Source organism: Salmo salar, chromosome 10, assembly GCF_965601325.2.
Source record: "Salmo salar chromosome 10, fSalSal1, whole genome shotgun sequence".
Lineage (NCBI taxonomy): Eukaryota > Metazoa > Chordata > Actinopteri > Salmoniformes > Salmonidae > Salmo > Salmo salar.
This window is the reverse complement of record NC_138300.1, coordinates 48,971,256-48,989,535: the sequence shown is the minus strand read 5'-3', so window position 1 is coordinate 48,989,535 and position 18,280 is coordinate 48,971,256. Positions and strand designations below refer to the sequence as shown.

Here is an 18,280-nt window from a genome sequence, read left to right as displayed (position 1 = left end):
ATATCACCCCAGTACAGTATTAGTCTACTGATACAATACAATATCATCCCAGTACAGTACTAGTCTACTGATACAATACAATATCATCCCAGTACAGTACTAGTCTACTGATACAATACAATATCACCCCAGTACAGTACTAGTCTACTGATACAATACAATATCATCCCAGTACAGTACTAGTCTACTGATACAATACAATATCATCCCAATACAGTACTAGTCTACTGATGCAATACAATATCCTCCCAGTACAGTACTAGTGTACTGATACAATACAATATCATCCCAGTACAGTACTAGTCTACTGATACAATACAATATCACCCCAGTACAGTACTAGTCTACTGATACAATACAATATCACCCCAGTACAGTACTAGTCTACTGATACAATACAATATCCTCCCAGTACAGTACTAGTCTACTGATACAATACAATATCACCCCAGTACAGTACTAGTCTACTGATACAATACAATATCACCCCAGTACAGTACTAGTCTACTGATACAATACAATATCACCCCAGTACAGTACTAGTCTACTGATACAATACAATATCACCCCAGTACAGTACCTAGTCCGCCCACTGTTTCACCAGGCAGCAACACATGAGACTGAGATGAGCACTAGGAGTGTGAACCCAGCCTTACAGGCTAATAACAATGTAATAAGGCTAATAGGAGTTCATGACAGGAGAGAGGGAGTGACTAGAAGAGCCTCTCACGTCTCTGTCCAGGATGACTGAGGCATTATACCGCTGAACAAATAGACAAACAAACTGACAATGCCACCGAGAGAGAGACCAGGCATCGAATCATTCCCTTCCCGGGGTGGGTAATCTTTAATGGCGTTCCTTCCTTAGAAGGAAGGAAGTTGTAGCTCACTTGGCGACAAATCGCTGTTCCCTTGTCTGTTAATTAATCACACAGTTTAAGTTAAATGACTGTCATAAAACCAAAGGTAGGTTGTTAGCTAGGTAGTTAGCTAGGTAGATAGGTAGCTAGGTAGGTAGCTAGGTTGGTAGCTAGTTAGGTAGTTAGGTGGGTAGTTAGCTACGTAGCTAGGTAGGTAGCTAGTTAGGTTGCGAGGTAGGTAGTTAGCTAGGCAGTTAGCCAGCTAGCTAGGTAGTTGGGTAGGTAGCTAGTTACGTAGCTAGGTAGGTAGTTAGCTAAGTAGTTAGCTAGCTAGGTAGGTAGGTAGTTAGTTAGTTAGGTAGTTACCTAGGTAGGTAGTTAGCTAGGTAGGTAGCTAGTTAGTTAGGTAGCTAGGTATGTAGTTAGCTAGGTAGGTAGGTGGGTAGGTAAGTAGTTAGCTAGGTAGGTAGCTAGGTAATATACAGTGGTCAGTGTATGAGCTTAGGCAGCAGAAGAGCCGCTAGGCGAGCACTCCCCAGCTGACTGTAAAACCAACGCTGGGCTCTAATAGGTTATCGACGAGTGCATACGGCACACGGTGACATCACCCAGAGCCAATGAGAGGGGAGGAAGGAGAGGAAGAGAGGAGTGTTTTTTAATTTGTGCTTTGCTGATCTCAGCGGCTCCTGTCATGGAGGTAGGGAGGGGAAAAGGGATGGTGATGAATGAGTGAATGAAAAAGAGAGAGAGTGGATAAAGAGGCAGAGAAGGTGGGGAGAAGGGGTGAAGTGTGCAGTCTCTCTGTCTTCATTGGGCATACAGGGTGTGACTCTGTTCCTAGGCATCGTCCAAGCAGGGCAGGGTCTAGATATGGAGGTTCGGGAGATTTGATAAAACTACAGATCCCAGTACCTGGGTTCATTCTGAAAAACAACAGGTGGCTGTGTGTGCAAGTATGATTAGTGTATGTGTGTTTGTTTGTTTGTTTGTTTGTTTGTTTGTTTGTTTGTGTTTGTGTGTGTGTGTGTGTGTGTGTGTGTGTGTGTGTGTGTGTGTGTGTGTGTGTGTGTGTGTGTGTGTGTGTGTGTGTGTGTGTGTGTGTGTGTGTGTGTGTGTGTGTGTGTGTGTATATGAGTCATCCTCTCCAAAACTGTGTTCCCACTCTATGCCAGTGAAGTTGGCGGCTGGGTGACTACATCATGCACATAATCAGTGTGGTTCATATACCAGTGCTGTTACCGTACGGTGCAGCTAAAACAACGTCCCGTGTGGGCATCACTGAAGCAACAGCTAAAAACGGCTAGCTGTCACCATAGCAACTCCCGTGCCATTTACCAATCTGCAGTCTGCTCGATGAGGTAATGGTTCTAGGCAGGTTTCTGTGGCTGCATGACTGGGTGAGCCTTCCGACACACACACAGACACGCACACGCACGCACACACGCACACACACACACACACACACACACACACACACACACACACACACACACACACACACACACACACACACACACACACACACACACACACACACACACATATATATTTTCTCCTATTCTTTCTGTTTATCGTTTTAATTTGTTCTGTGTCTTCCTCCCACTCTTCCTCTCCCTACTGAGATCATCAGACGTGTGTGTCCTTCGCTTTGTGACAGGCAGCCCTGAACTGTCCATGTATGTATTTATGTATAAGAGCCATGTGTCAACCCATTTCTATACATGTATTTCCTCTCCCATGTCTACTCCTATGGGGACATATGACCAGTCCGTGTATGTTAGCTCGCCTTGCTCTTTCCATGCACGTAATGTACATGTAACTGCCAAAATAATGGAAACTCTTGAGTAAATGCGGGTTCTGGTGTGGGGTGCATTTTTCTGGCATGGTTCAGGTCCACTCAACCCCTTAGAGGGAAAGGTAAATGGCAGTAAATACACAGCCATTCTGAGTGATCACCTTCAACCTATGGTGAATAATTTATACCCTGATGGGAGTGGATGACAGTGCCCCCATCCACAGGGCACGAGTGGTCATTGAATGGTTTGATGAGCATGAAAAATGTTAACCATATGCCATGGCTGTCTCAGTCAGCGCCGGTGAGCACTTTCCACCACCATCAACAAAACACCAAATTATGGAATTTCTTGTGGAATAATGGTGCCACAACCCTCCAATAGAGTTCCAGACACTTGCAGAATCTATTCCAGGCATATTGAAGCTGGTGCCTCAAAGTCCTATTAAGACACTTTATGTTGGTGTTTCCTTTATTTGGGAAGTTACTTGTATGTACATAAACTCAGCAAAAAAAGAAACGTCCCTTTTTCAGGACCCTGTCTTTCAAAGATAATTCATAAAAGTCCAAACATCTTCACAGATCTTCATTGTAAAGGGTTTAAACACTATTTCCCATGCTTGTTCAATGAACCATAAACAGTTAATGAACATGCACCTGTGGAACGGTCATTAAGACACAAACAGCTTACAGACGGTAGGCAATTAAGGTCCCAGTTAGGGTTAGGACGCTAAACTAACTTAGGACGCTAAAGAGGCCTTTCTACTGACCCTGAAAAACATCAAAAAAAGATGCCCAGGGTCCCTGCTCATCTGTGTGAACGTGCCTTAGGCATGCTGCAAGGAGGCATGAGGACTGCAGATGTGGCCAGGGCAATAAATTGCAATGTCCCTGCGCTACAGGGAGACAGGATGGACAGCTGATCGTCCTCGCAGTGGCAGACCACCTGTAACAACACCTGCACAGGATCGGTACATCCGAACATCACACCTGCGTGACAGGTACAGGATGGCAACAACAACTGCCCGAGTTACACCAGGAACGCACAATCCCTCCATCAGTGCTCAGACTGAGAGGGGCTGGACCGAGGACTTGTAGGCCTGTTGTAAGGCAGGTCCTCACCAGACATCACCGGCAACAATGTCGCCTATGGGCACAAACCCACCGTCGCTAGACCAGACAGGACTGGCAAAAAGTGCTCTTCACTGACAAGTCGCGGTTTTGTCTCAACAGGGGTGATGGTCGGATTCGCGTTTATCGTAGAAGGAATGAGCGTTACACTGAGGCCTGTACTCTGGAGCGGGATCAATTTGGAGGTGGAGGGTCCGTCATGGTCTGGTTCGGTGTGTCACAGCTTCATCGGACTGAGCTTGTTGTCATTGCAGTCAATCTCAACGCTGTGCGTTAAGGGAAGACATCCTCCTCCCTCATGTGGTACCCTCCCTGCAGGCTCATCCTGACATGACCCTCCAGCATGACAATGCCACCAGCCATACTGCTCGTTCTGTGTGTGATTTCTTGCAAGACAGGAATGTCAGTGTTCTGCCATGGCCAGCAAAGAGCCCGGATCTCAATCCCATTGAGCACGTCTGGGACCTGTTGGATTGGAGGGTGAGGGCTAGGGCCATTCCCCCCAGAAATGTCCGGGGACTTGCAGGTGCCTTGGTGGAAGAGTGGGGTAACATCTCACAGTAAGAACTGGCAAATCTGGTGCAGTCCATGAGCAGGAGATGCACTGCGGAACTTAATGCAGCTGGTGGCCACACCAGATACTGACTGGTACTTTTGATTTTGACCCCCCCTTTGTTCAGGGACACATTATTCCATTTCTGTTAGTCACATGTCTGTGGAACTTGTTCACTTTATGTCTCAGTTGTTGAATCTTGTTATGTTCATACAAATATTTACATTGCTGAAAATAAATGCAGTTGACAGTGAGAGGACGTTTATTTTTTGCTGAGTTTATGTATGCATTTCTACGTGTATTGTACATGTGTGTTGAATTCGCTAGGACCTAGAGTCCACTGTGTAAGTGTGTGTTTGTGTGTGTGTGTGTTTGCTTGTGTGAGCACCTATAACACGCTGAACAATTGTGGTTCTTCAAGGATTCATAAATAATCAGTAGAATTCAATAGAAAAACATGACTTTCTTTCAGGGAAGATTCATATCGGCTCATTGATAATAAATAATCAAACCAATATAGCTCTGAAACTGTGTAGATACAGTGTGTTATATTGTAAAGTGGAATGGAGCTGACAGCATTTTAGCAACATTAAATCTTATTTTAATCTGTTCATATACACCCCCAGGAAGAATAATACACTTTTTAAAAAACATATTCTGACAAGCGAGCACTTAGATATGGTCATTTTCACGTTTTCATAAATACCAAAAATGTTTGGGAATTTACGTATACTAAGGCATTTGTGAAAATCCTATAGCAATATAGAGTGGGAAAGCAGCCGTGCGTTTGGACAATTAATAGACACTGCAGTAAATAAAACCTAATAAAAACATCTGTCTCGTCCAGGACCAGAGTCTACGTTGACCGATGCGTCATAGCCAATCAGAGCTACAGTAGACCTTTATGCAAACAATCCATTTGCAAACAGGCCTGCCATCATTCACGTTGAACGCATTCACCAAAAGCCACAATATACACCTGAATGAATTTCTGCAAATATTTCAATACCACTTGGGAGTCCTCTTACATTTGGGAACTTTACAGTCATATTGATCAAACAACCATAAAAATGTAGACTCTCTCCTCCACATCAACAACAAAAAGATCAACAACTAATGCTAGCCAGAGAAAGATGAGCTAACATTTTTACATTTATGTCATTTAGCAGACGCTCTTATCCAGAGCGACTTACAAATTAGTGCATTCACCTTATGATATCCAGTGGAACAACCACTTTCCAATAGTACATCTATATATTTTTTTATTGGGGGGGGGGGGGGGGGGTTAGAAGGATTACTTTATCCTATCCCAGGTATTCCTTAAAGAGGTGGAGTTTCAGGTGTCTCGGGAAGGTGGTGATTGACTCCGCTGTCCTGGCGTCGTGAGGGAGCTTGTTCCACCATTGGGGTGCCAGAGCAGCGAACAGTTTTGACTGGGCTGAGCGGGAACTGTGCTTCCACTGAGGTAGGGAGGCGAGCAGGCCAGAGATGGATGAACGCAGTGCCCTTCTTTGGGTGTAGGGACTGATCAGAGCCTGAAGGTACGGAGGTGCCGTTCCTCTCACAGCTCCGTAGGCAAGCAACATCTAACGAAGGAACATTAGATAAACCCTCTCAAACTTTTTCAGCTAGTTGGCCGTCAAAATTGCACTGATAAACGATGGGGAAATGTAGCCTACTCGTCCTTCTGCAGCTTGCCTGCCAACAATGCATGCTTGTCCCAACCAAGCACCCAAAGCAAATTGGCTAAAGTTGGCTAGCTTGCTAGCTAGCTACTTCCAGACACAAAGGAGAGAACAGCTTACTCTGACCCTTTTACTTGTTCTAGCAGAGCTGGTTAGGCTGTTTACATGTTATCGAGAGCGTTCGTGACTAACTATTACTTTCTTTGCCTACGTTTACTGACACCGGTCATATTCAGCGGATGTTGCGCATTCGTAAATGCATCAGTTATTCTGTGCTCTGACACACACCTGCGAGAGTGCTCTGAAATTGGAGTAGATAGAGTAGCCAGAGTGAATTTGCAAACGCAAGAGATATGCTTACTGGATAACAGTTGTTCCAGTTCATGCTAGCTAACCAAATGACACCTGCATCTCTAGCTGTGTTTAGCCACCGAAAAAATGATATGAGGGGAAAAAGTTTGTCACTCCTCCAATGACATACCATGACATCCTCCTAGCTAGGTAGCTATCTAGCTAACGTTAAAAACTGTTTTTAGCTTGCTACATAAATTGATAGGCTAGCCTATTAGCCACGTTATGACTGACTTGTGATCCTTGCCCTTGCTAGTTTGATTGTATTGTCATTCCCAACATTAGTTAAATTCGTTCGTTTTTTTGTCCAGAATATTGAGTCATTGAAACTGAAACAGTGCATCCCGAATGGAGGCAGCTAACAATGTATTAGGCCAGCTGTGATTTACAACCTGATAGCAATATTTTTTGTACTACCAAGAAATGTATTGGTGAATTATATTAATCATACATTGAACTGCATCAATCTATTCTGCCAACTATGCCTTAGTGTTCGTCATGGAATGTTGAGGCAAATATATATTTTTCAAACCTCTTAGAACCTGCTGTGTTATGCTGTGTAATGCTGTGTAATGCTGTGTGTTATGTTATACTGTGTTATACTGTGTTATGTTATGTGTTATGTTATTCTGTGTAATGCTGTGTAATGCTATGTAATGTTATGTGTTATGCTATACTGTGTTATACTGTGTTATACTGTGTAATGTTATGTGTTATGTTATACTGTGTAATGCTGTGTAATACTATGTGTTATGTTATACTGTGTTATACTGTGTTATACTGTGTAATGCTGTGTTATACTGTGTAATGCTATGTAATATTATGTGTTATGTTATACTGTGTAATGCTGTGTAATACTATGTGTTATGTTATACTGTGTTATACTGTGATATACTGTGTAATGCTATGTAATGTTATGTGTTATGTTACACTCTGTTATACTGTGTTACACTGTGTAATGCTGTGTTATACTGTGCGTCCTCTTTAGTGTTTATAATGCTGTGGGCTGAGACAGTCCCAGTTAGAGTTCAAAGCTGAGACAGTCCCAGTTAGAGTTCAGGGCTGAGACAGTCCCAGTTAGAGTTCTGGGCTGAGACAGTCCCAGTTAGAGTTAAAGGCTGAGACAGTCCCAGTTAGAGTTCAGGGCTGAGACAGTCCCAGTTAGAGTTAAAGGCTGAGACAGTCCCAGTTAGAGTTCTGGGCTGAGACAGTCCCAGTTAGAGTTCTGGGCTGAGACAGTCCCAGTTAGAGTTCAGGGCTGAGACAGTCCCAGTTAGAGTTAAAGGCTGAGACAGTCCCAGTTAGAGTTCAGGGCTGAGACAGTCCCAGTTATAGTTGAAGGCTGAGACAGTCCCAGTTAGAGTTCTGGGCTGAGACAGTCCCAGTTAGAGTTCAAGGCTGAGACAGTCCCAGTTAGAGTTCAGGGCTGAGACAGTCTCAGTTAGAGTTCAGGGCTGAGACAGTCCCAGTTAGAGTTAAAGGCTGAGACAGTCCCAGTTAGAGTTCTGGGCTGAGACAGTCCCAGTTAGAGTTCAGGGCTGAGACAGTCCCAGTTAGAGTTCAGGGCTGAGACAGTCCCAGTTAGAGTTCTGGGCTGAGACAGTCCCAGTTAGAGTTCTGGGCTGAGACAGTCCCAGTTAGAGTTCAGGGCTGAGACAGTCCCAGTTAGAGTTCAGGGCTGAGACAGTCCCAGTTAGAGTTAAAGGCTGAGACTGTCCCAGTTAGAGTTCAAGGCTGAGACAGTCCCAGTTAGAGTTCAAGGCTGGGTTTCCCAAAAGCATCGTAGCACTAAGATCATCTTCCGTCCATTTAGTCTCAATGGAACTAAGATGAACTTAGTGCTTCGATGCTTTTGGGAAGCCCAGGCGTGTTCTATTCTGTCTGCCAAATAGTGCAGAGGCAGAGCACTCCCTTGTGGAGCCAGCCTGTACTTCAACACAAACTTTCCCAACTTTCCTTCTGCCCCAATAGACTAAGATCTCGGACTTTCAGCAGTTCTGTATGAGTCTTAGCACACCTGAGAGAAGCTGTTCTGAGTGATTCTATATGCAAGATGTATTATTGCCCAGTCTGGCTGTTAAAGACCTGACAGGCTCACACCTGTTGAGCTGACATGCTGCAATTTCAGTTTACAAATACCGTAGCTCCTCAATTTGGGATTGGAGTTGTGTCCTGACATGATAAAACACTGTTAAGATTGGAGTTGTGTCCTGACATGATAAAACACTGTTAAGATTGGAGTTGTGTCCTGACATAATAAAACATTGTTAAGATTGGAGTTGTGTCCTGACATGATAAAACACTGTTAAGATTGGAGTTGTGTCCTGACATGATAAAACATTGTTAAGATTGGAGTTGTGTCCTGACATGATAAAACACTGTTAAGATTGGAGTTGCACACAAAGTGTGAACACAGGGTTCATGTACCTGTTTCCAGAGTTGTGTTAAATGGGGTTTTATTGGGATTATGTACCTGTTTTATGTAGGGTTATATAGGGATTATGTACATGTTTTATGTAGGGTTATATATGGGATTATGTACCTGTGTTATGTAGGGGTATATAGGGATAATGTACCTGTGTTATGTAGGGTTATATAGGGATTATGTACATGTTTTATGTAGGGTTATATAGGGTTTATGTACCTGTGTTATGTATGGTTATATAGGTTTATGTACCTGTGTTAAGTAGGGTTTTCTAGGGTTATATAGGGTTTATGTACCTCTCTTATGTATGGTTAAGTAGGGTTTATGTACCTGTGTTATGTAGGGTTGTGTAGGGTTTGTGTACCTGTGTCTAGAGCCTGTCTCAGTTCTGGGGGTCCGGTGGAGGCTGGGGTGGTCCGGTACAAAGGCTCACTCTCCAACCCTAGACAAGAGCAGGGGAAAGAAATTACTGAAATAGCGTGGCGTGATAATTCCAGAATGTGTACAATATAAATTTCCAACATGATATTTCCTCTTATTTATGGAAGTGTTTACCTTGTCTCTCCAGAGCTTCTATCAACCTGTGTAGTGCCACAGGAACCTGTTCAGGCAGAGCACACACCTCTGGGGCCTCCCTTGGCCCCCCACCTGAGAGAGAGAGAGAGAGAGAGAGAGAGAGAGAGAGAGAGGGAGAACATTGTTCAGAGATATACACATAGACAATGCACACATGCGTAAATCAAGAGAAATGAGAGAAGTCAACCACATTCCCTTAGTGCTTCCCTTACTGATCCACACTCAACCACAGACCCAAACATGAATGTGTGTGTGTGAGAGAGCAAAAGAGAGAGCAAGAGAGAGAGAAAATAAAGAGAGAGAGAGAATAAAGAGAGAGAGAGGAAATAAAGAGAGCGAGAGAGAGAGAGACGTGGATGTGCATACGTAAGTGTTTGACCTGCACTGCCTCTGTGCATCTCTGTTTCTTTCAGGAGCATCATTTAAATTCCGCTCTTCTGCTCCGTGTGACAAATGCACTATCCACACACACACACCCACACCATCTTCAACTTCAACCCCCCTCCCCACTGTGTGTGTGGGTATGGTCATGTGTGTGTGTTAGCGCACCTGCTGCCTGAGTGGTCAGGATACACACACACACACACACACACACACACACACACACACACACACACACACACACGCATGGGTAAATACCTTGTTAAATGTCAGCCAAAAGGTGAGGCCCTGGTCACACCACAGAACATACCAGCCAATCCACTGCTCCCTGCCCACTCTCTCACCACGGCCTCTACCACACCACACACACCCTATATGCTTTCTACACACGCTCAGGGGAATCTGTTGCCATTATCATCAAGAGTAAAACGGTTGTAGGAATGCTGCCTTACATTAGCATTCACTATTAGAAAGAAAGGTGCTATCTAGAATCTTTAAGGGGTTTTCAGCTGTCCCCATAGGAGATACCATTAGTGTAGGTACACGGCATTAGCATGGGAGTCATTGTATTATTGGAGTTATATGAGAGAGAGAGAGAGAGAGAGAGAGAGAGAGAGAGAGAGAGAGAGAGAGAGACACAGACAGACAGACAGACAGACAGACAGACAGACAGACAGACTGTCAGACAGACAGACAGACAGACAGACAGACAGACAGACAGACAGACAGACAGACAGACAGACAGACAGACAGACAGACAGACAGACAGACAGACAGACAGACAGACAGAAATGTTCCCTCTCTCAGCTCAGTTGTTTGTTGGCCCAGGAGTTCGCCATGGATTTTCGGACCCTGGCCGCCAGCGCGGGATGGAACGATAGGGCCCTGATCGACCACTATCGCTGCAGTTTGCGCGAAGATGTCCGTCAGGAGTTGGCCTGCAGGGACACCACCCTCACATTCGACCTGCTGGTGGCCCTGTCCATTCGGCTCGATAACCTGCTGGCCACCTGCGGACGTCCAGATCGGGTTCTGTCGGTTCCATCCCCCAGCACAGCCGCTCCGGTGCGCATGGAGCAGGGAGGTGCTGTGCGTAGGGAGACTGGAGGAGGTTCCGGCTCGTGCACCATCTGTGGCCGCAGAGGTCACACTGCCGGTCGGTGCCGGGTTGGTTCCTCTGGGGATCGAGGCAGCAGGCAGGGCACTCTGGCGTCACTCCAGGTGAGCCGGCACCCTTCTCACCCAGAGCCCTCTGTTGCACACATGTTTTTGTATGTTTATTTTCCTGAGTTTTCCCCGCATTCCCAGCATAAGGCGCTCGTCGATTCAGGCGCGGCTGGGAATTTTATAGACAGATCGTTATAGACAGATCGTTGCCCTTAGTTTAGGGATCCCCATTGTTCCCGTGGCTGTGCCCTTCCCGTTCCCGCCGTAGACAGTCGACCATTAGGGTCAGGGTTGATTAGGGAGGCCACCGCTCCTCTGGGTATGGTGACGCAGGGGGGTCAGAAGGAGAGAATCAGTCTCTTCCTCATTGACTCTCCTGTGTTTCCCGTGGTGCTAGGCCTACCCTGGTTAGCTTGTCGTGACCCCACTGTTTCTTGGCAACGGAGGGCTCTCACGGGGTGGTCGCGAGAGTGCTTGGGGAGGTGTTTAGGGGTTTCCGTTGGTGCTACTACGGTGGAAAGTCCAGACCAGGTCTCCACCGAGCGCATTCCCCCTGAATATGCCGATTTGGCTCTTGCATTCTCCAAATAGAAGGCGACTCAATTACCACCCCATCGACGAGGCGATTATGCGATAAATCTCCTGGTAGACGCTGCACTTCCCAGGAGTCACGTGTATCCCCACTCACAGGCGGAGATGACGGCTTTGGAAACATATGTCTCCGAATCCCTGCGTCAGGGGTACATTCGGTCCTCCACTTCACCCGCCTCCTCGAGTTTATTTTTTGTGAAGAAGAAAGAGGGAGGTCTGCGCCCGTGTATTGACTACCGAGACCTAAATCAGATCACGGTGAGGTACAGTTACCCGCTACCTCTTATCGCCACGGCGATTGAGTCAATGCACGGGGCGCGCTTCTTCACCAAACTAGATCTCAGGAGTGCTTACAACCTGGTGCGTATCCGGGAGGGAGACGAGTGGAAGACGGCGTTCAGTATGACCTCAGGGCATTATGAGTACCTCGTCATGCCGTACGGGTTGATGAGTGTTCCATCAGTCTTCCAAGCCTTTGTAGACGAGATTTTCAGGGACCTGCATGGGCAGGGTGTAGTGGTGTATATCGATGACATTCTGATATACTCCGTTACACGCGCCAAGCATGTGTCCCTGGTGCGCAGGGTGCTTGGTCGACTTTTGGAGCATGACCTGTAGATTAAGGTTGAGAAATGCCTGTTCTTCCAGCAGTCCGTTTCCTTCCTAGGGTACCGCATTTCCACCTCGGGGGTGGAGATGGAGAGTGACCGCATTTCAGCCGCACATAATTGGCCGACTCCCACCACGGTAAAGGAAGTGCAGCAGTTCCTAGGGTTTGCCAATTACTACCAGAGGTTTATCCGGGGTTTTGGTCAGGTAGCAGCTCCCATTACCTCACTGCTGAAAGGGGGCCTGGTACGTTTGCAGTGGTCGGCTGAGGCGGACAGGGCTTTTGGTCACCTGAGGGCTCTGTTTACCTCAGCTCCCGTGCTGGCCCATCCAGATCCCTCTTTGGCATTCATAGTGGAGGTGGACGCATCCGAGGCTGGGATAGGAGCCGTGCTCTCTCTCAGCGCTCGTGTATGCCACCGAAGCGCCGCCCCTGTGCTTTCTTCTCGAAGAAGCTCAGCCCGGCAGAGCGAAACTATGACGTGGGGGACCGGGAGCTGTTGGCTGTCGTCAAGGCTCTGAAGGCTTGGAGACATTGGCTTGAGGGGGCTAAACACCCTTTTCTCATCTGGACTGACCACTGCAATCTGGAGTACATCCGGGCAGCGAGGAGACTGAACCCTCGCCAGGCAAGGTGAGCCATGTTTTCACCCGTTTAGTTTTTTCCCTTTCCTACAGACCAGGTTCCCAAAATGTGAAGGCAGACGCACTGTCCCGACTGTATGACACAGAGGAGCGGCCCATGGATCCCACTCCCATACTCCCGGCCTCCTGCCTGGTGATGCCGGTAGTGTGGGAGCTGGACGTAGACATTGACGTAGACATGGGACGCCGCCCATATTCACCTCCAGCGGGCCGTGCTGCGCCAGAAAGCCAGCGCAGACCGTCACCGCAGTGAGGCACCGGAGTTCGCACCGGGGGAACGGGTCTGGATCTCGACCCGGAAACTGCCCCTCCGCCTGCCCTGCCGGAAGCTGGGTCCGCGGTTTGTGGGGCCATTTAAAGTCCTGAGGAGAGTGAACAAGGTTTTTATAGGTTACAGCTTTCCCCTGATTACTGTATTAACCCCTCGTTCCATGTGTCTCTCCTCAGGCCGGTGGTGGTTGGCCCGCTCCAGGAGTCTGAGGTGCGGGAGGTTCCTCCGCCCCCTCTGGACATCGACGGGGACCCGACGTCGCCGGTCTTCTAGCCATCATCAATCCACTTTTCATTTTCCATGTGTTTTGTCTTGTTTTTCCTCATAACTGGTTTCAATTCCCCCAATTACTTGTGTATTTAACCCTCTGTTCCCCCCATGTCTTTGTGTGGGATTGTTTATTGTTGTGCTTGTGCACGTTCCCCGTGTGCGCACGACGGGTTATAATTGTGCCCATTTATCTTGTTGTTCTGGATGCCATTGGTTTTGCTTAATAAATCTCCAGTTATTACAAAGTTCTGCTCTCCTGCGCCTGACTTCTCTACCGCCAATTACGCACCCCGCTTCAGAGAGAGAGAGAGAGGGTTTGGGGATGTATTTGTGACAGGTGGTCAGCTAGGTGGTCAGCTGGGTGGTTATATACACTACCGGACAAAAGTTTTAGAACACCTACTCATTCAAGGGTTTTTCTACATTTTTCTACATTGTAGAATAATAGTGAAGACATCAAAACTATGAAATAACACGAACGGAATCATGTAGTAACCAAAAAAGTGTTAAACAAATCAAAATATATTTTATATTTGAGATTCTTCAAATAGCCACCCTTTGCCTTGATGACAGCTTTGCAAATGCTTGGCATTCTCTCAACCAGCTTCAACTGGAATGCTTTTCCAACAGTCTTGAAGGAGTTCCCACATATGCTGAGCACTTGTTGGCTGCTTTGCCTTCACTCTGCGGTCCGACACATCCCAAACCATCTCAATTTAGTGAAGGTCAGGGGATTGTGGAGGCCAGGTCATCTGATGCAGCACTCCATCACTCTCCTTCTTTGTAAAATAGCCCTTACACAGCCTGGATGTGTGTTGGGTCATTGTCCTGTTGAAAAACAAATGATAGTCCCACTAAGCCCAAACCAGATGGGATGGTGTATCGCTGCAGAATGCTGTGGTAGGCATGCTGGTTAAGTGTGCTTTGAATTCTAAGTAAATCACAGACAGTGTCATCAGCAAAGCATCCCCACACCATCACACCTCCTCCTCCATGCTTAACGGTGGGAAATACACATGCGGAGATCATCTGTTCACCCACACCGCGTCTCACAAAGACACAGCGGTTGGAATCAAAAATCTTAAATTTTTCAACCAAAGGACAAATTTCCAACAGTCTAATGTCCATTGCTCGAGTTTCTTGACCCAAGCAAGTCTCTTCTTATTGGTGTCCTTTAGTAGTGGTTTCTTTGCAGCAATTCGACAATGAATGCCTGATTCACACATTCTCCTATGAACAGTTGATGTTGTGATGTCTGTTACTTGAACTCTGTGAAGCATTTATTTGGGCTGCAATTTCTGAGGCTCATAACTCTAATGAACTTATCCTATGCAGCAGAGGTAACTCTGGGTCTTCCATTCCTGTGGCGGTCCTCATGAGAGCCAGTTTCATCATAGCGCTTGATGGTTTTTGCGACTGCGCTTGAAGAAACTTTCAAAGTTCTTGACATTTTCCGCATTGACTGATCTTCATGTCTTAAAGTAATGATGGACTGTCGTTTCTCTTTGATTATTTGAGTTGTTCTTGCCATAATATGGACTTCGTCTTTTACCAAATAGGGCTATCTTCTGTATACCACCCCTACCTTGTCACAGTGGACTGAGGAAGAATGCAGAGCTGGTTTGCGCGTGACTGAGTGCGTGCCCTTCGTTGTTTTTCCTTTCTATTGAATACGCTGTTGTCCGGTTGAAATAGTATCGATTATTTAGACAATTGACAACCTGAGGATTAATTATAAACATCATTTGACATGTTTCGACGAACTTTACCGGTACTATTAGGATGTATTCGTCTGCATGTTTTAACCGCCTTTGAGCCAGTGGATTACTGAACAAAATGCGACAACAAAACAGAGTTTTTGAGATATAAAGAGGGACTTTATCGAACAAAATGAACATGTATTGTGTAGCTGGGACTCTTGTGACTGCAACCAAATGAAGCTCTTTAAAGGTAGGTGATTAATTTTATCGCTATTTCTGACTTTTGTAATTCCTTTACTTGGTTGTAAAATGTTTGTATGCTTTTGTAAGAGAGGTGCTGTCCTCAGATAATCGCATGGTATGCTTTCGCCGTAAAGCCTTTTTGAAATCTGACAAAGCGGCTGGATTAACAAGAAGTTAATATTTAAGCCGATGTATAACACTTGTATTTTTTATGAATGTTTATTATGACTATTTCTGTATTTTGAATTTGGCACTGCAATTTCACCAGATTTTGTCGAGAACTACAAAAGTTTTGCTACTTTTTTCAACAAATCAAATCAAACTTTATTTGTCACATGTGCCGAATTACCGTGAAGCTCTTAACCAACAGTGCAGTTCAAGAAGAGTTAAGAAAATATTTACCAAATAAACAAAAGTAAAAAATAATAAAAAGTAACACAATAAAATAACAATAATGAGGCAATATACAGGGGGTACCAGTATCGAGTCAGGTTAGTTGAGGTCATTTGTACATGTAAGTGACTATGCATAGATGTTAAACAGCGAGTAGCAGCAGTGTAGAAAAACAAACGGGGGGGGGGTCAATGTAAATAGTCCAGTGGCCATTTGATTAATTGTTCAGCAGTCTTATGGCTTGTGGGTAGAAGCTGTTAAGGATCCTTTTGGTCCTAGACTTGACGCTCCGGTACCTCTTGCCGTGCGGTAGCAGGTTTTCAACATTGATGCCCTGAATTTAGCAGGCGCTATCGACAAATCAGTTGACAAAAGTGATGGGCTACTTTCTGCACATGCCACAGTCGGTGTGAACCTGAGTGACGTGACACAGTGTTGGCCAAACAAGATGTAGCTACAAACAAAACGGTTCCAGTCTGCCATGAAGCATTCATCAATGTATACGGGTAAGAGTCTAGCTACATTTTCAGATATAAGTTTCTAATTTAGTCAGAAAGTCATTTTTATTACATGTTTAAGCATACTGTTAGTTAGCAAATGTTAGCTAGCTGGCTTGAAAGCTGACGTTATATGTATGATCTGTGTAGTAATATTATTCAGATACCATTTGCATTGCTAGCCTATTGTTAGCTAGCTAGAATTGAACCTAGTTTGTTAGATTTAGCTACCTGCGGATTCATACTACAGCTATGACATTGTTTGTATTGGTAGTAGTATGAGTTGAGATTATTCCGGTTCATTGTTTAGCTAGCTAGCTACCTAGCTAGCTACATGTCTAAACAAAGGGTGTGAATGATGCTGAATGGTAGGTAGCTCTCCAGTAGGTGTAGCAAAACATTCAAGGGCCATTTTCTCAAAAGTGGGGTTACAAGTTTATCAACTTTCATAGCAGAATGACTTTCCCATTTTTCCTCAACTGCAGTGTATGAAATATAATTTTCTAGCTCTGTATCTCTACTTTTATCCAATATAAAAAACACAATTTCAAATTTTGCTACATAAGAACGAATCGAGGCAGTCGGTCACAAATACTAAAACATGCCCACATTCCACCCACCCACCACAACCTTGCTTGATTACTCCTTCATAAATCATGGATACATTTAGGAATAAATGGCCTCCTTTCTCTCTCCCCCTTCCTCCCTCCCTCCAGACAAACATACACAACTGTTTGTTATCACACACACGCATAGTCAAATTAAAACCTATGCCTGCCACCGGCTTCTTTCTTCAATACACTGGGGCTAACCACATCTGCTGCCATGGTTTCACCAGCCCACCAGAATAAAGTGGCTGTTTGTTTGTTTGTTGGTGTTCATTTGGAGGTGGGGGGCATTATAGATGTATTTGCTAATAACATAGCTAGCTGCTATCTCAGCCTAAGATGTGATGTTCAGACCCATGCCTCAATCAGACAAGCTGATTCTGGGCCGGGAACCAGCCAGTTTGATTGAAAAAAAGATAACGTAGAATAAGTCTGCCTACCCGGTATACGCGACTAGCAGTTAAAGGGTAGTTAAACAACATCTGGAATTCATATAGAAGAAGCCAAGTAGAATTGAGAGCAGCTGTGAAATTCCCACTTTTGGGAATCAATTAGGAGACAAAAGACAGAAAGAAAGAAAGAAGCATCCCAATTATGGATTAGCATATCCAGCTATCCAGCTATGCTAATGTGTGGCAGGTATTGTAGAGGTTAAAGAAGAGGAGATCCACAGCTGAACAGGTATTGTAGATGAATAAGCTGCTACCACACCAGAGTAATGGAAGCAATCTCTCTGATACAAAGGAGCAGACACACACACACACACACACACACACACACACACACACACACACACACACACACACACACACACACACACAGACACACACACACACACACACACACACACACACACACACACACACACACACACACACACACACACACACACACACACACACACACATTATGTCTCAAAATGATGAGGGTATCGTTGGAAATTTGGCAAAAAGGTTTTAACTCACGTTTAGAAAAGATATATCGATGGGTATTAAACGAGAGAAGAGAAAATTGCCTATTTCCAGTTATTATTCCCCTTGGTCGGATATAACATTTTTGACGTTTGATTAGATGATAATGTTAACAAAGTCACCACTCCGAAAAGAAAGCAGACAGAAAAAATCTACATGTCTAATGCAATCAAGCAATTTTTTTCATTTCCCCTATTGTCAAATAAATATGCCTTAGAGTGATATACAGTGCATTCGGAAAGTATTCAGTACCCTTGACTTTTTCCACATTTTGATACATTACAGCCGTATTCGAAAATTGATTAAAAATATCAATATATATCATCAATGTACACGCTCCGTTCATCTTGGCCTCAATTCTGACTAGTCTCCCAGTCCCCACCACTGAAAAACATCCCCACAGCATGATGCTGCCACCACCATGCTTCACAGTAGGGATGGTGCCAGGTTTCCTGGTGACGCTTGGTTTCATCAGACCAGAGAATCTTGTTTTTCATGGTCTAAGATACCTTTAGGTGCCTTTTTGCAAACTCCAAGTGGGCTGTCATGTGCCTTAACTTT

General features: G+C 45.2%; 1 protein-coding gene across 1 annotated transcript in view; it reads right to left on the bottom strand.

Annotated features, from left to right (window-relative positions):
- Positions 1-18,280, bottom strand: part of LOC106560529 (phosphatidylinositol 3-kinase regulatory subunit gamma) — a 356,086-nt gene that overhangs the window by 208,868 nt on the left and 128,938 nt on the right. Inside the window, exons 3-4 of the mRNA XM_045687847.2 lie at positions 9,353-9,445; positions 9,162-9,239 (exon numbers count right to left, since the gene is read on the bottom strand). Of these exons, the coding sequence (XP_045543803.1) occupies positions 9,162-9,239; positions 9,353-9,445 (171 nt within the window). The remainder of the gene's footprint in view (positions 1-9,161; positions 9,240-9,352; positions 9,446-18,280) is intronic.